General features: G+C 50.2%; 1 protein-coding gene across 6 annotated transcripts in view; it reads left to right on the plus strand.

Annotated features, from left to right (window-relative positions):
- The window catches only part of MYOCD (myocardin), a 227,703-nt gene that overhangs the window by 116,073 nt on the left and 83,820 nt on the right, over positions 1-27,810 (plus strand). For 4 of the 6 annotated variants that reach the window (XM_079323137.1, XM_079323139.1, XM_079323142.1 and 1 more), the window contains exon 2: positions 12,280-12,488. In XM_079323137.1, coding sequence (XP_079179263.1) covers positions 12,362-12,488 — 127 coding nt within the window. In that variant the 5' untranslated portion in view covers positions 12,280-12,361. Of the gene's footprint in view, positions 1-12,279; positions 12,489-27,810 lie in introns of those variants that run through there. The other 2 variants (XM_079323143.1, XM_079323146.1) reach the window with 2 other exon arrangements.

Here is a 27,810-nt window from a genome sequence, read left to right on the forward strand (position 1 = left end):
TCACTTTGGAGATGGGATGTGGATGTGCTGGGCTGCTGCTGCTGTGTCAGAGCACTCCTGGGTGCCTGTGGCAGGCACCTTGCCCACAGCAAGAGGTTTCTTGGCCTTGGAGCCTTTTGCTCTTGGCTGGACTGTCAGGACCACGTGCCTTTTCCCCTTCTTTTATGGGATGAAGTGGGTGTTCAGCTGGGTTCACCCAGGGGTTTCCCTTTTGGCAGTTCTGTGGGTGCAGGGAGAACAGGTGGATGTTTAACTGCTTTGGTCTCTGAGAGAAAAGGCTGAGGCAATTTGGGTTAGTCAGCCTGGAGAAGAGAAGCTTTGGGGTGACTCACTGTGGCCCTTCAGCGCCTGAAGGGAGCTGCGAGGGAGATGGAGAGAGACAATTTAAAAAGGTCTGGAGTGACAGGACAAGAAGAAATTACTTTAAACTGACAGAGAGTGGGTTTAGATTGGCTATTAGGAAGAAATACTTCCCTGTGAAGATGGTGAGGGTAGTTGCAACAATGCATTTTTCCAGAAAAAGGACTGCTCTGGAGAGCTGTGTAAGGCTCAGTGCTGATCCATGGCACAGACACTGGAGAGGGAATCCCTCAGCACAGCTCCAGGTGTGCCCTGCACTCACAGTCCTGCTCCCAGCCCTGCTGCCCTCTGGAGAATGAATGACTCTGGAGCAAAGTGCTGGGGAGCAGATCTAAACTCTACATTCTCACTTCTCACTGCCTTTGGACCTGCCATGCAGCTGTGGGCACTTTCCATTGAACCTTCCCCTTATTAAAGTGTATTTTAACACCATCAGTGGACACAGACAGGCTGAGCACTGGTTCCTCTCAGGGGGTTTGCTGTTAGGAGTTACCTGGCAGCTGTGGCAGTGTGTGCTGTGGCAGTGGGTGGCACAGGATGCACACCAAACCTCTGCCTTGGGCTCTCCCACTTATCACCTGGGCTTTTTTTACCCTGTCCATCTGCTGTCTGTGTCAACAGTCAAGGACAAGAGACAAAGACAGAGGTCTGGCCAAGAAGAGTTTCACTGGACTGTGAGCAAGGGGGTGACAGATTCTACAAAGATCAGCAGCTGCTCTTCCTTTCCTGGCCACTTGCTTTCTGGAGTGGCCAAAGGAAAAGAGGTTTTAGGTCACCAACCTGAAACTGAGAGTTGGATGTGACCCCGGTCACCAGATGTGTGTTTATTCAGGGTTCAGAGCCACGGGCTCTGGGCTGGAGAGGTGTAATGGCAGATAGTTTTTATTCAGGGTTCAGAGCCAGAGGCTCTGGGCTGGAGAGGTGGCATGGCACCACACACCCAGTGCTTAGGACTGCTCCACAGTCTGGCTCAGGTCAGTCCCTGCTGCAGCAGGAACACACCCCATGGGCACCAGTCCTCTGCCAGCAGTCTGGGACCTTTCCCAAAGCCCTGCTGGGTCACTCTGTGGCCTTTCCCACCCACTGAATGCTCCCTCTGCCAACTCCAGCTGGTGAGGTCCCCGTGCTGGGGAGCAGCAGGGTCTGAGGAGCTGGTCCTGCCTGGGCTCCTGTCCCATCTGAGACCCACCCTCACACTTTATTAATAGTGTTTGTCCTGTGCCATTTGTTCCCTCTCCTCCTCTGGCATCTGACGAAGAGGCATGCGTCCAGTTTGTACTCATTTTCCATTTCAAATCCCTGCCATGTTTTCTCTCTTTCACGAAGATTTTTTTCATTGCATTTCTAAAATGTAACAAAATAAGGGAGACAAAGATCAGACATAGCCATAAATGTTACAAAATTAGGACACATTTTAATGCTGCAGCCATAACTGAGGTCATCAATATGACCCACAAGAGAAGCCAAGGTTTTCCTGCAGAAATGTGGGGAGGCAGCTGCTGGGAGGGGTGCAGGAGAAACCAGAAGAGCCTTTGGGGTGACCAGCAACAGTTCAACCTGTCTGGTGACCACAGAGCCACAATCCACATGCAGGAAGGACCTGAACTCAGGGCTCCACAGGACTCCAGCAGGTTCCCCTGGGATGCACAAAGCCAGAGCTGTAATCCCATGTGAGCAGGACAAGCAGAGCTGGGCTGGGCAGGAGCTGCCCTGCCCAAGCCTGTGGGGCTGCATGGGCTGAGGGACCTCAGCTGGTCTCTCTTTTCAGGCCCCCATAAGCAAAACAGCCTGGCAAGAGACACAACCACCTTTCTACTGGAGGACAAGGCTGATGGGTCCAGAAAAGCTCTCCGTGTCAGTAAGTTAATTTTCTGAGTCCAGTGCAGTGCTATGAGAAAGCTCAGCCTGGATTTTTTGGATACTTGTGCCCATGAACTCTGGTATCTCAGAGTAGGATGGGCACACCTGTGGTAGGGCCTGGCCTCAAGGATCCCCCACACTTCACTGGGATGAGAAACCTTCTCATTTTGTAGCTGTCAGAGCCATGACTTGGTGATAAGAGCAGTGCCAGTGTTAATGTGATGCTGACAATGGTAAGTGCCAGGGTCACTTCCAGAGACCAGGGATTCCCATTCCACTGGAAAAGCTGAAAACCACAAGTTTTGGGGGCTGGATTTAAACAAAATTCTGAAAACAATACACTTCTTTTGAATTAGGAGCATGGTTTGTCCTTTGTAACCAGCCCAGGTTGCACTGCCACCAGCAGAAACAGCTCATTGTTAAGTGTTTATTTAATTTGAATTAAATCAAATCATAATTCAGAAAAAAAGTGCAGTTTCTCTCAAAGCTTCCTTCTGCCAAGGCTGCTGGAGCAGGGCTGTCCCCAGGTGTGCAGGACCCTGTACCTGGTGTGATCCAAGCCCCACCAACCCCAGCACTCATGGGTCAGACCTGGGAAAACCACAAAATTAACCTGAAAGCAGTTCTGCAAACAGAACAAGCAGCAAGAACAAATCTGAGGCTGATAATTGCTTTTTGAGTCTTTCCAACATACTTAGGACATTGCTGCTTATTTTAAGATTTTTAAGTTTATTTTAAGATTACTTTAAAATCTACAAGTATGGTCCAGATTCATAAGATGTTTTATCTAACTCAGAACTATCTGCATGTTGTCCAGTAAACTTTTAACAGTATTTTTAGCTGATTGTTTCACCATGGAAATAACCCTGGGCACAAGAGCAGGGCTAAGGACTGGTGGCAATGCCAGGTAGCCCATGAACTGTAATCCTTGAATGCATCTAATCATAGAATAAAATAATCACAGAATGGTTTGTTGTGTGATGGGTAAGATCCCTTTCATTTCCACCCCCTGCCATGGCAGGGACACCTTCCACTGTCCCAGGTTGTTCCAAGCCCAACCTGGCCCTGCACACTTGCAGGGCTGGGGCAGCCTGGACAGCCTGTGCCAGGGTCCCTGGCAGTGCCACCTCTGTCTCAGCATGGGAGGAGGCTGTGAATGGAGAGCAGGCTGCCTGCAGTGGGACTGGCACAGGGGCCAGGGCTGGGCACCAGTGGGAAAAGCCTTATTGTTTTGGTTTAATAAAAAGGGTAAATAGGAGACAAAGATAATAAAGGGTTAATACAGCTGGATGCTTGGCATTCAGCCAAGAGTACACATTAACTTACAAAATACTTTTTAAAATGTATTAATCTGTTGCATGTTTATAGATTTTTATGTACTATTTGAAATAATTTTTCTTTAATTTGTAAATTAACCTTTTTTGTGGCTTTATTTTGTCTGATACTTTTTGAAAACAAAGGATTATTGAATTTTAGGGGGGATTTTGGTGTTTGTTACTGCTACTTTTATTTAGATAGGATAATTTAAGAATGTGAAAAACTTCCTGATTATCTTTGTACTATTTTTGAATTAGTTATATGAACAAAAGCTTTTTTATATTACTATATGGTAGTCTAAGAAAAAATATATATTTATTACATTACTATTTCTAAGTTTTGTTAATAGCAGAAATAAAATAAACTATATTTATATAGTAAAGTTTTCTAACATTATACATACAGTATTTATTTTAATATTTGCAAAACGCCAATAATTTAATATATATTTATAACACAGGGCAGTAGGGAAAAGTGCTGGAGTCCTCTCAGGGTTGTGCCCTGGGGTTTTAGGCAGCACAAACCTGCAGGAAGGCTGAAGTCCCTGACCTGGCTCTGCCATTCCTGCCTTCCATGGTGTTGCCATGAGCAGCCCTGGATAAGGGCTGGACAAAAGCAAGAGTTGAAGCAGCTGGAGTGCCCAGGCTGCATCATGTCAGCATCATGGCGTGTCCTCTGTCTTTGAAGCTGTTTGAAGGACAGGTGTCTGCCAATAAAGGCAGAAGCTTCTCTTTGAAATGGAGAATGTAAACCTCCTCCCTCCAAATTAATATTATAATTTTGAAGTTAAGGGGCTCTCAGGCAAAGATATGGGAATTAGGAATAACAGTTCTTTACTAGGAAAATTAAAACTGAAATGCAGTATTACAAAGAACAATCCCCAAACCCTGCCAGAGTCAGAATCCAAGCTGACACAGTCAGTCAGTCAGGGTGCTGGCACAGTCCCATTCAATAGTGGCTGCATCCTCCTGCAGTGGCAGATGTGGTTCAGCTGGAGCAGTGCTCCTGGAGAAGGTGCAGTTTCCTCTGAAGGTCCAGGGATGATGTGGAAAGGTCTGGCTTTCCTCTGGAATCCAGTGGAAAGAAGGTTCCTTGGTGTCCAAAATCTCAGTTTTTCTCTGGGTAGGAAAGGCTTGGCTCCTGCCCTGGCTGGAGCATCTCCCAATGGGATGATGTAATTTTATCAGTCATGCACTGGGACTCACTGGCCATGAACAGGAGATATCTCCTGGAGGGAGGATGGGCTGTGGAAAGATAAAGATGATTGCCCAGCTGGTTTAAAGATGGCCCATTAGCAGAGAATATGTGCCAGGAGATCAGGGTCACTGCCACACCTGGGTCAGCAGATGGGGACAGAACACACATTGCTGGGCACAGCCTGGATTGAGCCCAAGACAGAAACAAAGTTTTACTCCCATGGTTCCTGCATCTCTGCCCAGTCAGGCTCTGCTCCTTGTCTCACAGCTTTCATTCCTCCTCTGTGGATGGCTCTGTCCCCCCCTTTCCCTCTGGAGTGTTTGCTGTGTGTCTGCAGCACAGGGCAGTGTCCCAGCGTTATCGTGGCCATCCATCCCTGGCACCACCACCCATCACTCACACCATGGCACCCCTGCACGTGCCAGCAGCTGGAGAGCCTGTGCCAGCACAGAGCCTGTGCTGGGGAGCAGTGCTGCCATAAGGAAAGCCACCAGCATTTGGGGGCAATGGATGTAAAAGGGGGTCACCTCTCCACTCTGTCTCTCCCCACAGCCTGGTGAGAACTCTGAATATGCTGCTGATTGGTTATTTGCACAGATATTTTCAAAAATTCCCAGCTCTTTTGGGCATCATGATGTTCAAGAGCTCAGATTTTGATTCCCAGTGACACCAATGCACCCCTTCTGCTGCAGTGTGTGATGTGGGGAGGGCTTTGCTATCAGTAGGGTGGTCAGGGCTGTGTTAAACACTATTTGGAGGAAAGAAATAATCTTTTTCCAAGTTTCTATAGATGAAGAGACTTCAAACAAAGCTGGAGCTGAACAGGATTGAACAGGTGGGGACACCTTCCCCTGTCCCAGGCTGCTCCAAGCCCCAATGTCCAACCTGACCTTGGACACTTCCAGGGATCCAGGGACAGCCACAGCTGCTTTGAGCACCCTGTGCCAGGGTCTCTACATGCTCACAGGAAACAATTTCTTCCCTTTAACTAACCTAAATTTCATCTCTTTCAGTTTGAAGCCATTGGCCCTTATCTGTCCCTCCATCTCTTGTCCCAAATCCCTCTCTGGCTCTCCTGGAGTCCCTTTAGGCACTGGAAGGGGCTCTCAGGTGACCCCAGCGCCCTCTCTTCAAGAATTTTCTCTGTTTGTCTTCTCTCTCCATCACTTGCACCACACCTGCAGTGCTGTACATGGCAGGAATTCCCCACATTATCTTCTGGGTTCTACCAGAACATTATAAATCACCTTGCAGAGCTCACACCAGCCTGCCATGCTCATGGTGCAGCATGAGGGAGTCCCTGTGCTGGGAAGGGCCTTTGGGTGCCAGCAGATGTGCTGTGGATATGGATGCACAAGCAGAGAATCAGCTCTTGAGTAGTTTACCTGAAGGCCAGGTATTTCAGAACTGCACAATTTGTCAGTCTGATTTTGTCCTAGATGTTTTCAGCCATTTGAGTACTGACAGAGAGGCAGGCCTTGGGAGCATCTGGAGTAATAACAGAGCTCCTGATCACTATTTCTCTACTATTTTCTACATAAAAATTGTAATGAATGGGCCAGGAGACCAGCTTCTTTTTAAGACTTTATTAAAGGTCAGTTTTGGGCAGGGAACCCAAGGGGTTGTGCTCTCCATCATTGTCCCTGCTGGATGACACAAAGGAGAAGAAATTCAGTTTTGCCAAATGATACAGCTGGAGCTCCCACCCTTATGCAAGTCCCCAGGAAATCACTTGCTGGTTCTTGGGCTAGGAATGTCCTGCTGGCTGAGTGCTGTTAAATTTATGGCAGCAAAGCAAAAAAGCTCTGGTTGGTGATTCCATCTTCTCTACAGTTTTCCCCACCTGGAAGTACCATTTTTAGTCTTAGATGTTACACTGGCTCATTGTTTTTAAGGGTTTTTATCAGTGAATGGCATCCCATGAGCCCTTGCTGTCACACACCATTTTGGAGGGGGCAGTGGGGGTGGGGGTGGATACCAGAGTGGGACTGGGATGGGGTGAGGGACAAACAGCCAGGAGCATTAACAATTTACAGAGACATAAAATGTTAACAAATAGTCAACACAAACCTCAACAATTATGATCAACTGGGTGGACACACACCAACACCAACAATAACAACTGTGGTCAACTGGGTGGACACCTTGTAGAGAAAAACTTGTATTTGGGAATTTATTCCCCACAGAAAATACTTCTTTCTATGAAAAAATTAAGGAGAAACGGCTCCTCCTCAAAGCAGCTCAAAGGGCTGAGGCCAGAGCTGAGCTCTTCCCCTGAGAGCAGCCCCTGTGCCTCATCCCCCAGCCCAGGCTGGAGCCAGGAGTCCTGGATGGAGGCAGCTGCCACTTCCCATCACTGGACTCTTCACTGCCCCTGGGCAGCTTGGAGCAGAAACCAACACTGAGAGTTTGGGGGCTGGGAAGGAGATTCTATCCAAAAACGCCCAGGGGTGCAAACAGCTGGCAAACATGGGGGTGACACCGTGACCAAAGGCTGGGTTTGCCTCGAGGGAAGGTTTTATGGTTCACACAGCTCTGCTGGCCGGGTCTTGGGGTTGCACAAGAAGCTGCACTGGATAAGCTGTCAGTGAAGGGGATCCAGGCTTGTGGGAGGTTTCCTTGGTTCCTTTCCTGCTCACTGGGAAAGCCCCGGGGGTCCAGGCGCTCCCCCTGCCCTGCAGCTCCTCTCGTGGGGATGAAGTGGTGAGCAGGTCACTTCTCCAGGGCACGGGAGGAATGTGCAGCTCTGTGGGAAATGGCCTGAGGGCTCCATTTCCTCAGTGCCAGCACGGGAATGGGGCTTCCTGCATCCCTGAGGAGAGGAGGGAGTTCAGGGAGGGGAATCATCCAGCAGGGACATGGTCTGCAAGGCAAACCATGGGATAATAGCAGTGGTGCATGCCCTGGCAGCCCAGGGAGGGCTCAGAGGAGAAAAGATCTCTTGTGCCTTGTGCCTTGCCAAACCTGACATAGCTCTAAGGACCAGACAGAATTCCTGCAGAGCTTGTGCACAGCAGGACTTGATCAGCATTTGCAGCAAGCCAGTGCAAATGCTCATGGGGTATTTGCCCCCAGGAATCCAGAGCTGCTCTTACTGCCTGAGCACTGTAAACACCAGCTAAAACACACCAAGTCCATGTTTAGTGAGATGGTTTTATCAGCAACATTCCTGCAAGCAGAAGCCCAGGAATACAAACACACCACAACAAACACGTGAAGAATTTGATAAGGCTGAACTGCATCTCTGAACATCTCTCTCCTGGTTTTTCTCTTTGTGTATTTAAAGTTTTATGGAGGGTCACAATTGCTTAAGAGATGTTGTACATGCATTAGAGCTAAATGTATTTATTCCCACTTCAACCTCCAGTAGAGCAAACAGCAAAACAGGGGCAGATTTGGTGGATCAGATAAGAGGAAGTGCAAGCTGTGCTCATTCCCAGCTCTGTGCATGCAGGAGAGGCACAGGGGAGGGTGAGAAGGTGCAAGGTGAGGGTGAGATGGATGGTCTGTGCTGGGCAGGGAACAGTGCAGACCATCAAAGCTGCATCACCATAACCCAGGCAGGACCAGCCCCATGAAATGTAATACCTGAAGACATTTCTACATGTTAGAATCCAAGTGCACCTCAAGGTGTCCAATCCTGCACAGGCAGGGGCCAGGGCTGTCAATCCTGCAGACATGCCTCAGGTCTAGCTGCTGCAGATGCTCCATCTCCTATTTTCCTTTCCTTCTGGGGCTGCTAAGGTGGGCCAGCAGTGGCCTGAGCAGAGGAAGCAGTGTCTGTTCTATGTTAGATCCCAGAGGAGAGATCAAGAGATGTTGGTTTAGCTCCAGGGAGTGGCAGATCCTAGCTCTGGTGTTTCTGGTACACACCTTGGCAGGAAGCTTATTCCTGGAAACTTAGATGAAAAAGTGATCCAGGAACTTGCTTGACATGTGGAGAGGTGTGAAGGAGATTGCTAAGACCTGAACAGTGAATTTTTCAGTTCATGAGTTTTCCAGCCAAAAAATTAGTTTTCTGCAAGATGAGCTGCTGAAGCCAAAATTGTTTTTGAAGGAGATAGAGTTTTTCCCGAGTTCTAAAAATAATTTTTAATTTCAATGGTTCAGTTCATTTCTCCTTAAGAAAAAGTTAAAAACATTAAAAAATAAAAATATTTTAGAATTACCCAATTATCTGCCCTAGCAGGACAGGCTACAAACAGTCTGTGGTGTCTGTGGGCACTGCACTGACTGCCTGCGGGACAGGGGAGTAGGGTAAGGGGACATGGGGAGCAGGGTAAGGGAACATGGGGGCCATGGTGAGGGGTGAGGAGCAGCCTGTCTGTCTGTGCTGCTCCATTACCTCTTCAGGAGGGAGTAGTGGGATGTAGCAGCATCCAAATGTGCCATTCCCTGGTTTCCTGTCCCTGTCACAGGGAGCAAGATCAGAGCTGCACCCCCAGGGAGCTCTGGCCTCAGTGTCCTCAGGCACTCGTGGTGGCCCCTCAAGCCCTTCACCACCTTCATGTCCCTCATTCAGATGCTCTCTTAAAGCTTTGGGTCCTTCTTGGGTCGTGGCACCCAGAACTGCCCCAGCCTGGAGCAGAGTGGGACAATCCCCTCCCTCCCCTGATGCCATGGTGCCCCAGGACAGGGATGTCCCTCCTGGCTCAGATCCAGCTGGCCATGGACCAGCAGCCCCAGGTCCCTTTCACAGCTGCTCTCCTTGCCCAGTCAGTCCATACACCCTGCATTGCCCCAGCCCAGTGCAACCTGGCATTTGTCTTAGTTAAACTGTCTTTGTCCCACCTGGTCTTGGTGAGCAAGCATGATAAGGGAAAAGCAAGTCTGAACCTCATCCATGCTGCCCTGCTTCCCAGGCAGAAAACAAGCAGGCTGCTCCTTCCAAACGTGGCAAGTCCTCCAGAGCATCTGCAGTCTCCTGCAAGGAAGTACCCACAACGTGCCATGTTAGTCCAGCTTGATGAATTTAAACTTTACAGGCAGGCAGAGATGGAACATGACCTGCACTGTGTATAGCCTTGCAGATGATGTGCTGGCAGCAGTGCTGGATGGGAGATGTGCTCTGAGGCTCAAAAGTGTGTCTAAGCTTTGTAAATACAATCAGTTCAGCCTAAACTAGGGAACAATGTGGAATGTTTTGAGGCCAAATTTCACTCCAGAAAAAAGCCACCACTGAGCCAGTGGTGCTTGAGTGTGTTGTGCAGCCTGTGTCTGGGGGGTCACAGCGTGACCTCCTGGCTCAGACACGAGCACCCCGGCACACTCACTACAAATTAAAATGTTGCATATGCTCTGAGTGCAAAAAGAGATTGTACACAGAGCCTGCAAGAAGCCTTCCTGAGAGACTCGTGCCTCGGCTGGTGGTCTTGCAGCTCCGACACTGGATGTCTGGCTCACACTCTCTATTTTTGAAAAACATTAATAATCATAATCCGTATAAAACTGTCATATTGGTTCAACATGTACGTCACCAAAGCCCTGACTAATTTATCAAAGATTTAGTGTTCGGTTGAACAAAGTCTCATTTTTGTAAGCAGATGCAGTTTGCTGGATTGTCCTGTCATCACCCTCTGTTCCCACTGGAAAGATGCATTGTATCAGCAACTTCAAGAAGTTAAAAAAAAAGCTCATTTTAAAAAAGCAATGTAAACACTTATTGAACCTTCCACGCTAGTCATGAATTAAATAAAGAGTTTAGGGGCTCGTGCTGCTTGTGTTAAAGTGGGTCTGCAGCCCTACAGCCAGCAGTGGGTGGATCATCACAGTGAGGATGGGGCACTGCACAGCAGCCACACCACTGCAAAGGACACCTCGAGCTGCTCAAGGGAGCTAAAGTGCTGATGCAGACGTGGCAGATGGAATTGTCTGTTCAAAGATGCAGCACAGCCCAGGCCTGGCCTGTCTGGGTGCCTGCAGGGCTGCTTGCATGGGCACTGGCAGCATGGCAGGCTTTGGCAGGAATAGTGGGCTCAGGAGATGAGGAAAGGGCACAGAGTGGGTGAGGAGGGTGATGGGGAACACACAGCAGAAGGAAGGGCTGAGGATGATGGGGAGCTCAGAGCAGAAGGAAGGGTTGAGGATGATGGGGAGCTCAGCACTGAGGATGATGGGGAGCTCACAGCAGAAGGGAAGGCTGGTGGCAAGGCTGGGTGTGCACTGTGTTTCTGAGCCCTGGGACAGACACAGGCTGCCCAGTGATGCAGCTGGGCACAGCTCAGTGCTGTGCAAAGGGATAAAGTGGCACAGAAGCCAGGACTCCTTCCCAGGCAGTGAAGCCACACCTGGGCACCCTGTGGAAAATGTGCCAGCAGTGAAACTCAGTGCAGGGCAGGACAGACAGACACAGGGCTGAGCTGCAGCTGGAGGCACAGGAAAAGCTGGAGCAGGTGGGGCTGACAGTGAGGTGGATGAGAAAGCAGATGGCAAAATCCCTGCTGGTGCAGGCTGGGGAGAGGGGTGTGAGGGTCCTGGCTCACACCGTGTGGAGGAGATGGTATCATGTGCAATGCACTGTTCCTACTTCCTTATACAGTAAATTGGTAACTTTTTTGTATTAAATCAGATTTTATCACCGAATCAATCTTACACTTTTCTATTCTTGTTCTCTACAAATGACCTTTTTTAGCTCTCCTCAGCTCTTTCCTGATGGGACTCATTAGGAGCTGGTGCTGATTCTTAGAGGCATTCACTTTCGCTCAGCATCTGGAGATTTTTCAGACAATGCTCAGTTGAAATGGTCCCTGCAGCTTTCCTCTGATGTGCTCAGTATCACAGCCCCTCCTGGGCCATCTGCCTGCATCCCACAAACATGTTTGGTGTAAGCTGAATCTTTTCCATCCATCTTTCTGGTGAGATGGAACTCACTGTAGAAGCACAACCTGAATTTGCAGCATTTTTAAGAGTTTTTGTGATGTATTTTGACCACATAAACCTTGGAATAGAACAATATGGTAAACAAACAACTCCTCCATCCTTCAAAAACCCTCAACATTTTGTATCTAATGTGGTTGAATTCTCCATAAAGCCTTTAGCTCTGGTGGGTGCTAATCATAAGTTTGATGTCAGAGAATAGCTTTTGCACATGTATTTTACTTTGCAGGGTGTTTGTACACTTCCTGATGTAAAAGCTGACTGATGTTTGCTCTTTTCATTTGATCTCACATAATTAGCAGCCTCCTCTGGGTTGTGTGGAATTATTTCTGCCTTTTATTCCAATTTTCTCAGCAAACCAGAATCATATAAAGGAAGACTGTTCTCACTCATGGCTCTCTAACAATTCAAGAGCTCTCTCATGGGGGTTCTCCAGGGCTGTGTTTTGAAGTCAGACTTTCTGCAAAATATTCTGTGCCCAGGGGTAGAAATCCCTCCAAAAAAAGTAGTCAGGTGTCCAGCAGACAAGGAGAATCAAACAATAGGGAATCCTGCAGTTTTTCTATGCAAACTGTCAGTAATTAGCTGTTAGTGGTCTGATCTCTTCACAAATGCCTGTTCATTGACTGCTTTGGGAATTTGTCCTTACCTGTTCCTCTTCTCTTCCAGGGGTCACTTTGGCGTCTGCTCCCGTCCCTGGCCACCCAAAGTGGAGCAGCCAGGACCTGGAGTGGTCCCTGCAGGCACGGTGATGAATGGTGTGATCAAGCACAGAAGTGCAGCAGCTGGCAATGAGGAGGAGAAGGCAGCCAGGGAGAAATCTGGCAGTGAAGTGAGGGATGGCCCCAAGCTGCAGCCCTTCGCCGAGCGCAAGAACGGTGAGTGCTGCCCTGCTGGGACAGGGCTGGGACTGGGCTGGGATCCAGCTGCTTTAGCACCTCTTGTGCCGCATTTTTGGGTCACTGCTCTTTTTACATCTGGTGCTTCTGAGGGTGTTTGCCATCTCGCCATCAGGTGGCACGATTTCAAGATGGAATGGAAGTTGGGCTTGCTCTCAGTATTTCTGTGACACACCTTTGAGACATGTTGTTTGAGATCCAGTGTTTGGCATGATTTTGGCTGAAATGTGGAATTTCAACCTCTGGTGCTCTGATCACAGCGATTGAATTTCTGGGGAATTAGGGTGATGTGAAGTTGGTCAGTGGAGAAGAAATGGGAAGGATATTTGGTTTGTCAAGGCCCCAGTAGACTGCTGTGCTCTCACTGAGTACTGGGTGCTCCAGAAAACCTGGTCTTCACCAAAATATGTAACAGAGAGCAGAATTTGGCCCAGGCCTGTGCAAGGGTCATTTGTGGGCTCATGGGTTCAGCAGCTACTCTTGCTGGCAGATACTGCTCCAAGTTTCAGTGGAGATCTGTTGGTAGAAAGCTGATGGACAGAAAAAAACCCACAAATGAGCCTGAGCATGCTTAGGCTGAGAAGTTGTTTGCCATTTCTTTCAGGCAACTGTATAATATATGAAATGAAGAAAATTCCTTTTGTGCACTCCAAGGCTTTCAACATTAAGTCCTCAAAACATCATGCAATGTGAAAGTGCAGCCCAAAGGCACTATTTTTGCTTTGTGTCTTTGATTGTTTGCATTATTGTACAGGACCCAATTTTTCTCAATCGCTATAAATCAGAAATAATCCAAATGATGTCATCATGGCAATGTACTGGTGTCAGGCTGGAGTAAAACAGCAGAGAGTCAGACTCAGTCACACCAGAGGACTCCTCTTTTCTACAGCCCCAGATATCAGAGTGTACCTAAGATAATACAGCAATAACAGGGACATGTAAAGAGACAAACTGTTCAGTGACCTAACAGAAAATCATATTTTCTCTGTAGCTTTCACATCCTTATTTTTTGTATCCATTTTCCACGTGTTTTTTTGTTATGGGAAGGCAAAGAAAGAAGCATCTCCAGGTGCCCCCAGGCTCCAGATGTGCAGGTAGCAGCTGCCCTGAGCCCCCAGCAGTGCCAGCACCTGCCTGGCAGCTGGGCTCCTGTCCCCCAGGCTGGTGGCCCAGGACAAGGCTCCACTGGGCTGTCTGCCCTCTCGAAGTGAGAAGAGCCCCCCACAGTCTGGGCAGCCCTCCAGCCCTTTGCTCTGCCCCAGCACAGGGCTGGGCCCCGTTTGGGAGCAGCCGGCTCCCTTCATCTCACATCATCCCAGCAGCCCTGCCAGTGTCACACATGTCATGTGGCACCTGGGGCTGCCTTTGATGTCACATTCCATGCTGTGACAGCTCCCCAGGGCTGGTGGAGCAGCCTGATGGGCTGGGGATGGAGGGGAAGGGGACATGCACAGCCCCCAGGCTGCCCTCCACAGAGCCTAAAGCACATCTGTCCCTGCCAAGGACAGAGCCCTCCTCAGTGCCATTTGTGGGGTGTCACAAGGACCTTTATCCCATCTCTCAGTGGGGTTCAGTAGCTGGGAGTGACTTGGGGAAAAAACAGGACATCAGTGTGTCCTCACAGCCCACCCTCCTGAAGGGCACCCCATGGGTGTGTTCAGCATCCCACCTTCATCCCACACACAGGGACAGCAGGGACCCCATCCCACCTTCATCCCACACACAGGGGCAGCAGGGACCCTATCCCACCTTCATCCCACACAGGGACAGCAGGGACCCCATCCCACCTTCATCCCACACAGGGACAGCAGGGACCCCCATCCAAGGTGGTGCCACTGAGGGACACAATGCCTGGGAAAGGTTGGGTGAAAGGAAGCAGATTCCATTTGTTACCTTTAGGAATCTTCCAGGGCCTGTAAGGAGAAGCAAGTGCGAGGTGTGTCACCCTCCCCTCCTCCTGCCCTGGTGCATCCCATCTCCCCAGGGCTCAGGTGTGCACCCTCAGCCAGGCAGGGTCTCCCCTGTGCCCTGTGCTCTGCCCACCTGTGTATTGGTGCTCTGTGCTGCCTCAGTGGCATTACAGACCCATCTCTCAAGGGCACAGCTCCTCAGTGAGCACCAGCTCCTGCCCAAGCCTGAACTTTCAAACCGCCGTCTTTATTTGACTTAACTTTAATTTAATGAAAACAGTCTATCTAGAAGGTTTTTAAATAGGAAAATAGTCTTTTTAACTCTAGTATTATTCAAAAATGGCTGAGGGGATTTCATTTAAATTTGTAAAAATAAATCACCTTTGAGCAAGAAGAAAACCCATTTGGCAAGGCCTACAAAATCCCAGGACTGTGTGCATAAGTGCTGGAAAATAGGAGCTGTTACCTCTACAGCAAGCAGGAATTCTGAGCTCTGCCTGCCCAGTGTAGCCCCAGGCCCAGCCCTGTGCTGGGATGGAGCACTGCAGGTTGCCCTCTCACCATGGCTGTGCCCAACCCCAGTGTTTATATGGCCAGTAGCACCAGCTGCTCCTAAGCTCTGCTCTGCACTGGCCTGAGCCAGGCACAGCTGTGAGCTGCTGTCTCAGGAGAGCCTCAGGCGAGGCAAACATGGCTCTGGGGCTTCCTGAAGTCACTGAGATGCTGGGTTTGCAGGTGAGCTCATCGTGCATGACCTTGGCTGGGCACTGGGTCCATGGGCTCCTGCATCCTGCCCTGCCAGCACCTGGCATTTGGCCTCAGCAAGGTGACTCCATCTGTGAACCAGGGCTCTGCTCACCCTGTTCATCTGTCCATGAACAGGGACACTGTTGAGGCACATGTCACCCCTCAGAGTGAGGACACACCATGTCCTGCCACACCTCTGTTGCTCCCTGAGCTGCTTTGGTTGCACACAAAGGCAGACATAAAAGCAGAAAGGTAATTCTTGGTGCAGTGGGCACACAGCCCCTGCAGTGCACTGGGGTCCCCAGCTGCCACCTCTCTGATGTGCTGGAGCCTTCAGTCTGGGAACCACGAGGGACTGCAGTGAGCCAGATCCCTTGTGCAGGTACCAGGGGTCTCTCTCCACAACCCAGAGGTGTTTGGTACACACATCTCTCACAGGCTCAGTGCTCTCTGATTTTGGGGCTCTCAGATCCACAAGCTGCTTTTCACTCCCAGATCCATAGAAACCCTCTCAGATGTTGACACCAGGGCCAGTGCTTACACTCTGAAGCAGCACCAATCTCCAATATTTCTTCACTTGTTAGCAGCTTTCATCCTATCCCATCTCACCCAAACTAATCCCACCCCATCCCATCTCACCCCATCCCATGCCATTGTGCTGCACACCTGTATCAATGGGAACAGCAGCAGAACATTTCACTTGTCTTGCACCAAGACTGTCCTTACCTTGGCTGTTCCCTGTGTGGGAGGTGTGCAGGGAGGGTGCAGGCTCTGTGTGTGACTTTGACCACATGCCCCTCCCTGTGCCCATTTGGCCAGATGGATTTCAGAAATAATTTTGTGATAATGTTTGCAATCACAAGGAAAGGGGCCAGAGGATGTGCAGGGGTTCTATAAAGCAGCTCCTCCAGAAGTGTCTCAGTGGGTGTGCTCAGAGTAAGGAGTGAGATGTCCTTTGGTACAGCCCAGAGACAAATTCACTTGTTCCCTGTCCTGAGACTCTGAGACGGAGATGGATTTCACTCATGGAATTACTGAAGTGTAACACATTCTGTCTGACCTGATGAGGTTTCTCTGCCTCAGAAACTGCTCAGTATGAGCTCAGCCCACTCTGGAGGGCTCAATTTCTTTACAGTGATTATCAGTTTAAATGCCCAGCTCTGACCCAGGCAACCTGTAAAGAAGGGATTGATTTCCTCATTTGCCTCCACATCCAAGTCAGGTTCAGCCCTGGCTGCAGCTGAAGGCTCTGGTTCCCAGGCATGGCTGCCTGCTGCAGGTAGGACACAAGAAGGGCTCCCCTGTGCCTACACCACTCCAGTAGTGGGTTTGCAAACTGCTCATAATGTTTCCACATAGGTTTCCCATTGCTGATTTTGGAGAATAATGTAGTTAAACTCTTCTGTTTATTTGTGTAGTGAAACAGACCTTCTGACCACCAGCCCCTTTAGCCCACTGCAACAAAGGGGAGGATTTTCCAGTGCCCATCTGGTTTGTGTTTAATGTAATGTGCAGAAAGGTTGCACATTTTCAGGGCCTGTGTTCATAAGTAGTAGATTGTACAACAGTTTATTACACAAATGGAGCTTTATATTGCTGGGCTTTGTTGAGCTGCCAGTTAGGATAAAAAAAAGTAACGTGCTTCATAGACCCTATCAGGGAAAATTAGAAAGCATTAAATTCTGCTCAGACTATCCATCACTGGTGAGCTGGTAATCAAATCCAGAGAGGCTGGTGGGAGGTCAAGACTTTCTTGTTCTTGGTGTTGCTGAATCAATAACTACTATGAAAGACATGTAAGTGAATCCAAAAGAAGAGAGAGAGAGATGTCTGACCTAGAAGTCAACACAAGATCACAGTGCAGAGGCCAGAAGAGACCAGATACCTCCAGGTTTTGTGGAGAAAACCCCACAGTCTCAACTCAGTTCTTGTGGTGAGCATGTGTTTCAGTTTAATTCTATATTGGAATGGTTATTAAATTACTATCTAGTCCCAGGCAAAATCTAGCCCTTGTTCCACATAGCCAGGTAAGAGGTGTATCTACAGGAAGATTTTTCAAATTGCCTTTGGATCCAAATCAAATAAATATTGCAAAGCCTGTATTGAACCCAGGTGATATCTAATCCCCAGTGAAACATCAGCCTGCAGCCTCGGCCTGAGCAGCCCAGCTTTAATGCCACTTAAATCAGAATGTAAGAGCTAAAGGAATTCCAGGAATCCAATGATATAAACTGTATTTTTAGAGCTGTGAGTGACTTGTGAGAGTGAAACAGTGCAGTGACTAAAGATAGCCCAAGCAAGGTTTTCCATGATTTATCACAGGAACGCTCACAGTAAGTTAAAGTCACCAAATGTTGTGATAGCAGCACCTACATACTGGCATGTTTTCAAGACAAGTCATTCATAACATATTTGTCACAGAGGAAAATTTCCATAACAGAGCTCTGAGTTGTGTCTCACTTGCACAAGCACCACACACATCACTTTCCTATTAAGACACTGAGAGGTCTATTTGTTTCTAAGGACCTATTTTTCCTTTAAGCCAGCTGGAGGGAAGAACCCCACTTGCCTGCATGTCTCAAGGCCCTCCCAAGCTTTCAGTCTGGCTGAGCAATCAGTGCAGGGGTGGCAGAGGACAACGACTCTCCCTTGGGCTCACTTGTGGTCCCACTCCATTCCCTGTTGGCCATCTGGAGTTCAGCTATCATTTATTAAGAATTCATTGTCTAACCCATCGTTCCTCCTTGGGGGGCTGTGCTCCTTGGTGCACCAAGAGGTTGGGTAGGGCCTTTTCTTTGCTGAGCAAAATGTCTACAGGGGTTATTTTAGGGATGAAGTCATGGCCAACATTTCCTGACACCTCATGATTGGTGTTGCTCTTGGCTCCTGGCCCCTGCAAGCTGCAGTTTGCAGGATAAAGGATCTGTCTTGTCAAGGTGGGGACTACACTGCAGGACTCTTCTCTCAGTTTCTAACACACTGGGATGCATTCAGACAGGAATAGCAGAGAACCTGCAGAGAGCTCCTCTCATGGGATGTCTGGTCTTTGCCTCCTGCAGCCACTGCCTGAGCAGCCTGATAGTCACCTGAAATCTCATTTTCATGGAATCACAGAATGCTTGGGGTTGGAAGGGACCTCAAAACCCATCCAGTGCCACCCCCTGCCATGGCAGGGACACCTTCCACTGTCCCAGATGCTCCCAGCCCCAGTGTCCAGCCTGGCCTTGGGCACTGCCAGGGACCCAGGGGCAGCCACAGCTGCTCTGGGCACCTGTGCCAGGACCTGCCCACCCTCCCAGGGAGGAATTTTCTCATGTGTAAAGCCCCAAGTTCAGCTTCCAGCACAACCCACTGGCTGTGTGGGGCCCTGCCCACACCCCCCAGGCAGGGTTACATTCTCTACTGGTTGGGGACATCACCTGTAAGGTGAGGAAGGTGCCTGGGAAACTGAGTCAGGTCCTCTCTCCCCATCCCTTGACTAGTTCTGCTCACTCTGTGGTGTCCCTGCCCAGCTGCCAGGTCTCTACTCAAAACCAAGGCTGTGCCCAACTCTGTGTAATAACCTCCCATGAAGAGACATGTATGAGTCACTCCCATTTCTTTTTCAGGTATGTTTTGAGATGCTTCTAAAACTAATTTCCATTTCCTTATGAGTCTCAACTGCAGTGTCCTCTTTCAGAAATGAAATTGAGACAGGGGTTATTGTCATGATCATTCTTGTTTCATCTCCATGTGCTTTCAAGCAGGTCCTACAATACTTCCATGAGTGACCCCATCCTGCTGCCTACTGCAGCCTGGGCATGGCAAAATGAGCAGCACAGAGGGCAATGCCTGCTGTGAGTTTGCTCTTGGGCTGGGGCTGAGCCCCACTGCCCCAGACCATTGCTCAGCACCCAGCAGGACTGAACCCCCAGGCTGGGTCTCTTCACCTCACTGCCCATCCAGCCTTAGCACTCCATACCCAGGCTCTGCTCTTGTCCTGCCCTTGTAACCATGCTGTGGTTAAATACAGCATGTCAGTGATTATAGGATTTCCTCTCCCTGCTGCACTGGGGAAAGAGTGCTCATAGCTCCATGGTACAGCCTGAATTTTTGTTTCATCTTGTTTATATTTGTGGTTATTTCTGTGTTGCATCAATGATTTGCACATTCTTGAGGCCCTTGCTCAGAGCACCTGCAGTCAGGTTGTGCTCAGCATCTCCCTCTTTTGCAGCTGATTTAGAGAGGTAGCTAGTGAAGAGTAAAGTTCAGTCCAGGACACAGTCCTTAATTCATGATTGAGCCTGATGAATGGCATGTGAATGATATCTGGACACGTGAAACTTGGGGCTGAAACTGTGATCTGTGCTATGAAACCTGACAGCCCTGAAATGATAAAAACAAAACATGCTCTTGCAAGAATAACACCACTTTATCTCCATGAGTGTTTAACCTGCAGGACTTGGGAGCACATTAGGCTCATTGGCACCAAAAAATCAGGAGGATTCTGGAAAGAAGTTATTTCTGGAGACTAATGGGAATATCTACCACATCACAGTGAGAAAGCATGCATGTATCCAAGCAGAGATTTCCAGGAAAAGACACCTATTGCAGGAACTCCCTAGGTGAGATAGCCTAATTGAAAAATGGACTCAGAAATGAAGCTTAAATAGCTCTTCAGGGTAATTTGTCTCTTAGGCCAGCTTATCTTATTTTTGCAATCTCCAGCACTTCAAGTCTTTCAGGAGGGATGCACTTGTTCCTTCAAAAGATGCTTTCTTATATAGTAGAAAATGACACCTTTATGCAGACACATCTAGGAAGGTCTCCCTGGCCCATGGTTCATGCTCAGCTGCCTCAGTGCTCTCAGCTGGTGAGCAGCAAGCCCAGAGGGTCACAGAAAGCTGTCACACAAGACACAAAGTACTGCAGGTTTCATTGCAGTCCAGTGACAAGGCAGCCTTGCTCCACACCAGCAGGTCACTCACAGTGCCTCACTGCTGACACTGATAGCCTTGCAACCTCTGCTTTGGCAGTGTTAGGAAGAGGGGAAGGGATGATGATGATCTGACATAGCATTTAGCTGGTATCTCCAAGCTGTAAGGATTGGGAACACTGGAGAGATGATCATAAATGGAGCCTTCTGTTCTTGAACAGAACGAATCTCTGAACAGACTGGAACACAAGATGTTTCCAGTTAATGCACCATCTGTGTTAGATCTGCCCATTCACAAAGAGGAAACATATTTTCAGTCAGAATGGCTTTTTAAATGAGGAGACCAGGAGAAGGCGAGTACATGAGCTGTGTGAGTGTGTGCCCAGATGTGTGTGAGTGGTGACATGTGTGACCCTGCAGGGAGAGCCCCGAGCTGCCCTGCCTGCACCCCTGCCACAGCAGCCACTGCAACCCTCAGGACCCTCTCCAAGCTCTTCTCTCAGCTAACTTTGTGTTAATTGTCATCAGCAGAGGGGATGGAGGGCCTGGGGAGCGCCTCTGCTGTGGAAGGGAGACTGGGCTCAGACCAGGGGCTGCCCATGCTCAGGTTCTGGGTGTGGGGCTCCCTCAGGCAGTTGGGGGGGCACTGCCACAGGGTGCCAGGCTCCTTGAGGAGCCCTGCCCACCCTCCATGGTGAGCCAGGAGCTGGGGAACCGGGGCTGGCCTCACTTTGCTGCAGAGAGGATGGACCAGTGGTTCATGTGCCCTCCCACCACAGTGTTTGACTCACAGAGGAGAAGTTTCAGCAGTCAGGGTAGGATGCTGATGCTCTGGGGCTGGCAGGAGACAGTGCAGGACCCCATGATCCATAGTCTTGCTCCACACCCTGTGTGCTGGCAGTGCAGCTGGAGCCACTGAGCCCATGGGCAGAGAGGGAAAGCCAGAGAGATGAGCCGGTGCCCAGGGCTAACCAGCAGCCAGGGAGAGACCTGCTGGTGATGTGCAGCTGGCTGGGGCTGGTTCCTCCCTTCCTCTGACATTCCTGTCCCAGCAGCTCCATCTGCCCTCCCTTGTGTGCCAGTTGCTCTGTTGGTGGAACAAGCAAAATCTCCCCAAGGGGAACAGGCTGTGATCACAGCCCTTGTGCTCTGTTCCCAAGTTTGTTGCAGTTCCTCTTTCTCAGGGCCTGTTCTGAGCAGGCTAATTGGGATGGCACTTCCAGGAATCCATTTCCAGACCCAGTGCTTCATTGCCTTCTGGTAACATCTGGCACAACGTGTCTGCACAGATGTTTAGAGCTGTGGTTGCTTCCCAGTAGTTTGGTGGGGTGGTGTGTGGAGAAGAGCTCCATGGATGAGAAAAGCTGCATCATACTGGGTTTGTGCAAACCAGCTCATATATTTTAAAATGAGAAAGGAAGAAATTCACAGCTGTGCCTTTATTAAATGTGCATTTAGGGCCAAATTTGGCCTGTTTCTGGCGTGGCCATAGAGAGCTCTGCAGGGAGAGCGCTGTTCCTTCAGAGGCTGCTGAGCAGCAGCAAAATCTCTCCAGAGCTACTGCTGCAACCCTAGGTCTGCACACCCCTTATTTCCCCTGCATTTCATCTCCCAGAAGATACAGAAAACCTCTTCTGCCTCATCCTCATTCCCCCATGCCATGAAGTCCTACTGAGAAGTGGGAACACAAGAAATCTGTGTGGTTACAGTTTCACTTTTCCAGACCCCTGGGGCTGGGCTAGAGCCTGTACTTTCCTTCTATATTGCTGATGGTTGTGCCTCACAAACCCTTCTGCCCCAGCTGTGAGCTGCAAGGAGGGGCTCAGCTCAGTGTACCCATCATGCCAGCTGGAGAGCTCCTGGGTTTTCCAGATGGGCACACACTTGGGAAGATGCTCATGGGAAGCAGGAGGATAACAAAACTGACTGAGACCAAAACAGATCCCCTGAATGAGTGTCCTAAGCACCAGTGGACAGGGCAGGACACAGGAGCCTGGCTGAGCTTTGCACAAGGTAGGGATTCCTGTGTGCTGTGAAAAAAACCCCAAGCACTACATCTCATGACTAACCACCATCATGCCATGGCTGCAGTTCCACATGGACCAGGCAGCCCCAGCACCTCTGAACACAAAGCCAGGCTCTCCCATCTTCTCTCTGTTCACTGTCTGCCTCTTTTTGAAGCTCCAGGGATGGCTGGGGACCTTCCAAGCCCTTGTTAAACTTGTGAAGGTCAGCAGCACCTACAGAGCTGCAGGGGCTGATGGCTTCAGGGGTACAGCACACACTGCTGTGAGCAGTGAACATCAAACACTAATCATCTCAGAGCACTCAGTTCTGGTTTGTTCCTTTTATGGGTGCTTCTCCCAAAACCACAGTCCCAGGAGTGCTGCTCTGGCCAGCATGCAGGACAACAGACATTGCCCTGGGTGGCACAAGGTTTGGGCAAGGACAGCTGAACCACTCAGGATGCAGAAATGTGGCACAAACCCTGAGCAGCACTGCTGAGAACAAAGCACAGCCCCCAGCTGCCCAGGGGAGGGAAAGAGGAGAAGAAAAAGAAGGGCTGGGACATGAAGACACTGCTAATGATGAGGTGGCATCAGGAGGGCTGTGCACACTTGTCTCTATATGCCAAGAGTCGTGTATAATAATGGTAATGACTTCTTAAGCATGAGAAGCAAAAGAAGCACTTTATTAAAAAACTGAACCATATTCAAGGAGTGGTTTGCAAGTCTCAAACAGGACAGTAGTTCATTGGACACTAGGAGAAAACATCTACTATCATGTACAACATGAAACTGTTTCTTAGTTAACACTAGGTGTTATTTTCAGTTTTTTAATTCCTTTCTGTTTACCAGAAAGTTATCATCCAGGGAAAGGCTCAGGCTGGACATAAGAAATGGTCTCAGGCTGAGTAAAAACCTCCTGGCCTGAGAAAAAGAACTCAGAATCTGAGAGAGGCCTGGCAAACTCTGCCTGGGCCTTCAGTGGTGTCCACACACACTGAGCAGGGCTGGAGCAGGGAGCAGGGAGCAGGGAGCAGGGAGCAGGGCTGGAGCAGGGAGCAGGGAGCAGGGAGCAGGGCTGGAGCAGGGCTGGAGCAGGGCTGGAGCAGGGAGCAGGGAGCAGCGAGCAGCGAGCAGCGAGCAGGGAGCAGGGCTGGAGCAGGGCTGGAGCAGGGAGCAGGGAGCAGGGCTGGAGCAGGGAGCAGGGAGCAGGGAGCAGGGAGCAGGGCTGGAGCAGGGAGCAGGGCTGGAGCAGGGAGCAGGGAGCAGGGAGCAGGGCTGGAGCAGGGAGCAGGGAGCAGCGAGCAGGGAGCAGGGCTGGAGCAGGGCGGGAGCAGGGAGCAGGGAGCAGGGCTGGAGCAGGGAGCAGGGCTGGAGCAGGGCTGGAGCAGGGAGCAGGGAGCAGGGCTGGAGCAGGGAGCAGGGCTGGAGCAGGGAGCAGGGAGCAGGGAGCAGGGCTGGAGCAGGGAGCAGGGCTGGAGCAGGGAGCAGGGAGCAGGGCTGGAGCAGGGAGCAGGGAGCAGGGAGCAGGGAGCAGGGAGCAGGGAGCAGGGAGCAGGGAGCAGGGCTGGAGCAGGGCTGGAGCAGGGCTGGAGCAGGGAGCAGGGAGCAGGGCTGGAGCAGGGAGCAGGGCTGGAGCAGGGCTGGAGCAGGGCTGGAGCAGGGAGCAGGGAGCAGGGAGCAGGGAGCAGGGAGCAGGGAGCAGGGCTGGAGCAGGGAGCAGGGCTGGAGCAGGGCTGGAGCAGGGCTGGAGCAGGGAGCAGGGAGCAGGGAGCAGGGCTGGAGCAGGGCTGGAGCAGGGCTGGAGCAGGGAGCAGGGCTGGGGTTGGCTCTGGGCTGCTCCAGCAGAGCAGCTCTGCCCCAGCAGCAGGAGCACTGGGCTGCCAGCACTCCTGTCGCCTGCAGCTATGAGCTGCCATGGTTTGCTGCACAGTGACAGCCATGGAGACCCAGGTGGGGGTGGATTTGTCACAGTGCTGCTGTCCAAATCGCTCACAGGAGAGACTAACATGAAGCCAGCAGGGGAAGCACTGCACGTTCTGTACTCAGGACTGCATTTGCAAACCACCAGAGCAGAGCTCAGGAGGAGGGTGTTTGCTTGCAAAGATGTGAGCAGCAGAAGAGGAACTGTAACATGAATGTAAACATGACAGGTCCCTTCCTGATGGATGCATGTAGTCCATAAACATCATTGTCACACCGGAGATCTTGCCAGGGATTCCTGAAGATGCTTTCAAGCATGCTGCACTCTCCTCCTTGGGGTTCTTGGGGTTTCAGAACTGTGGCCATCTGTTTGCAATTGAGGCCATTTGGAAGAGAGAGCTGCCAAGAGACTCTTTTTGAACGAAGAGTGCCTTCAGTCTGGCCAAGAAGTTCCTCCAGCAGGTATCAGAATCACAGAACCAGAACCACAGAAAGGTTTGGGATGGAAGAGATCTTAAACTCATCCCATTCCAACCCCTTGTCACAGGCAGGGACACCTCTCACTACCCCACGTTGCTGCAAGTCCCATCCAATCTGACCCTGGGCAGTCCCAAGGGCTGGGGCACCCTGTGCCAGAACCTCCCCACCCTCCCAGGGAACAATTCCTGCCAATATCCCATCCAGCCCTGCCCTCTGGCAGTGGGAAGCCATTCCCTGTGTCCTGTCCCTCCATCCCTTGTCCCCAGTCCCTGTCCAGCTCTCCTGGAGCCCCTTTAAGCACTGCAAGGGGTTCTGAGCTCTCCCTGGAGCCTTCTCCAGGTGAACACCCCCAGCTCTGCCAGCCTGGCTCCAGAGCAGAGAGGCTCCAGCCCTCATAGCATCTCCATGACCTCCTCTGGACTTGTATCACTCAGGAGGGAGTTCTGCATCATCCCAAACTGAGGCAAAAAATTCTCAATTAGAATGTCTGTGATGGGAGTGACACCAGGCTGGACATTTTTCACATTCAATCTCAGCCCTGCAAACTTCTCCTGTTCTGCTGTCCTGGCACAGTCACCACTCAAAATAAGAACTTCCAAGAGTGAGCATTAAGCTGGCTTAAAGAATTTGCAACTTCAGCCCAGCTAATTGAAGCCTTGTCAGCTTAATTTAATTCTTACTTTGCATGAAGCTGGGCATGATGGTCTGTGGGCATGGTTCAAGTGAGCCAGGCAGGTCAACTCAGCTTCCTACAGCTCCTGCTTTGTGTTGGACAGGGATAAGAGTTGGGCATCACCTTGAAAGTGCTCTGCACTCCAAGGAAAGGAGGGAAACACAGATTCTTTCCAGCAGGGAAGAAGATCAGAAGAGAGCAGTGATGCTGAGGTGAAATTTTGCCATCCCTTGGATGCTTCCATCGAAGCCCCAGAGAGGATGGCACAGAATCTGCCCCTGGTGTGGTTTGTCCACAATCCCACAGGCTGTGCAGGCTGTGCACTGGAGGGGCTGACCAGCAGTGGTGCTGTACACCCAAAGATCCCCCAAGGGAGGCTGTCTGCCTTAGCCCTGCACCAGGGCATGAATCTGCCTTTAAATGTCAACCTGCCTTAAAAGCCCCAGGCATACCCTGACATGTGTGGTGTGAACCTGTTCACTCAGTAGAGATCTGCTCCACTGAAAACGAGCCTGAAAGTTGATAAGAGCCCCTGGTTAGGCCTGAAATAGCCCTTTGCAATGTGGGACTGGCTGGAGTAGGTATCAGATGAAGAGCAGCAGTCACAGCACAGCAGAAAGGAGGCTGAGATCATGCCTGCACTTGGGTGCAGCCACAGGTGCACTGGCTGCTCAGAGGTGCTGCTTGTGTCATCCACAATACCCAGAGAGTCCTGGGCTCCCTCTGCCAGCATGGAACACCAGGGGAATACAGAAAGAGCAGAGACACTGCAGGGACAACTGCACTGGGAAAGGTGCAGGGGTGCTGTTTGGAAAGCAGGGAAGCAGGATCCCACCTCATGTAGCTGCAGAGAAAGGCCAGAGGGTTTTGTTCAGCTACCTGGGGAAGTGCAGTGTTCCTGGCATGATTTGTTCCTCCTCAAAGAGGGAGGAGGGGCCATATTTTATTTTCAACCTTCACTGGTACCATGCGTGGGAAACGCTGCTGGCACTGGGATTTCATTCTGTTGGGGTTTTGCTCTGTGCTGCAGATAAGGCTCCTCTTTCCTTGGTCACTTTGTAGGAATGGAAAACATGCCTGGGCCTTCAAGCACACTTTGAAGTCAATCAAAACTGTCTTAAAGTATATTTCTCTGCTATAGAACATAAAAATATTATCCTTCTGGCATGCCTCCATGAGAATATTAAAAATAGCTTACTGAGTTACTCTGTGAAAATCGCTAATATAACAAGACTTTTGTGTCTAATTTCATTAATGAAGGAACTCTAATGCTGGGCTTGAATGTGATACTGGTGTAAATCAATAAAGAACATTTTTGGAAAAACACAATCCTATTATTCCGAGATATTTTTGTAGGGTGAAGTTAGAAAGAAACATTTATTGCCATGACTTTTATCCAACTCAATAAGCTATTTGCATCTGAAAACTTTAGTGCTAGCTAAATAAAACCGTGTTCTGTGCATGGAATGACATTTGCTTTCCTGGTTTGTTTTACTGCTGTTTGTCCAGAACGGGGGAGAATCTGTTTGGCAGAGAAAGGCTTGGAGCTAAATCTTGTTCTGACCCCTCAGAGCAAAACCCATGGCTTGCTTAGGAAAGATCAGAGCAGGACAGGGCTCCTGGATTTTCCTGAACAGCATCCAGGAGCAGCAAGTCCTCGATGAGCCTGGCTGGGAGGCACAGGACTGTGTCCCAGTTCCAGCTGCAATTGTTTGTTACAACCCCCTGGGGCTGTGGCCATCCCGAAGATCCCAGGGATGGTCCTGGCTGGGTCAGGGCTGAGGTTCCTCCAGCTCCTCCCCTGATCTCCAGCACAGGGAGCCAAAAGAATGTGGAAAACCAGGGTGTTCATACAGTAGCAATTCTCCCACCCAGCTCCTGGTCCTTCCTTCAACAAGAGAAGGGCTTCAGATTTAATGGCCTCAGCTGGTATTTCTTACATGGATTTGTCTAATTGCCGTTTGAACTCGTGCTAAAGAGGTGATTTGCTGCTTCCTCAGTGGCCTCCCGAGGGTGTAAATCACAGCTCTGTTCAAGAACCAGAGGAACAGGCAGCATTCCTCCCACAGCATCACTGCTGCCTTTGGCAAGCACAGCCCCCTGTCCTTTCCTGGAGTTTCCAAAGGCTCCAGTGATGGTCAGTGACCTGGGGCTGAAATGGTCTGAATGTGCCTGAGCTCCTGGGGCGCCCTTGGCTGCCTCTGCCAGGGTTTCACAGTCACTTGTCTTCAAGCATCCACACAGGGTGAGGAATGGCTGATGCAGCAGGAGCACAGATGAGCTGAGGAAAAGGCTCCTCTTAGTGAAGGAGCAGAGCTCAGCTGCTGAAACTGAGAATGCCCCTGGGAGCAAATGACACAAACCACAATGTGTCATGGGCCTGGAACTAAGCACTGCACACCCCTCTAAATCCACACAAGCACGTGGCATGTTGAGTATATCTGGGGGAAACCTCTGCTGCCCAAGCCAGGAACACCTTTCCCTCCCTCATTCCTGACAGAAGGTTTTTCCACCCTGTTCTTAAAAACCTTCTTTGGCTGGAGAAGATACCAACTCTTGCCCAAACCATTTTCTCTCTAACTCCTTCCTGAAGTGCATATCTCAGTCCTTCACAATCTGGATAGAGAGAATAAAACACTCTGATTCT

Source organism: Erithacus rubecula, assembly GCF_903797595.1.
Source record: "Erithacus rubecula genome assembly, chromosome: 20".
Lineage (NCBI taxonomy): Eukaryota > Metazoa > Chordata > Aves > Passeriformes > Muscicapidae > Erithacus > Erithacus rubecula.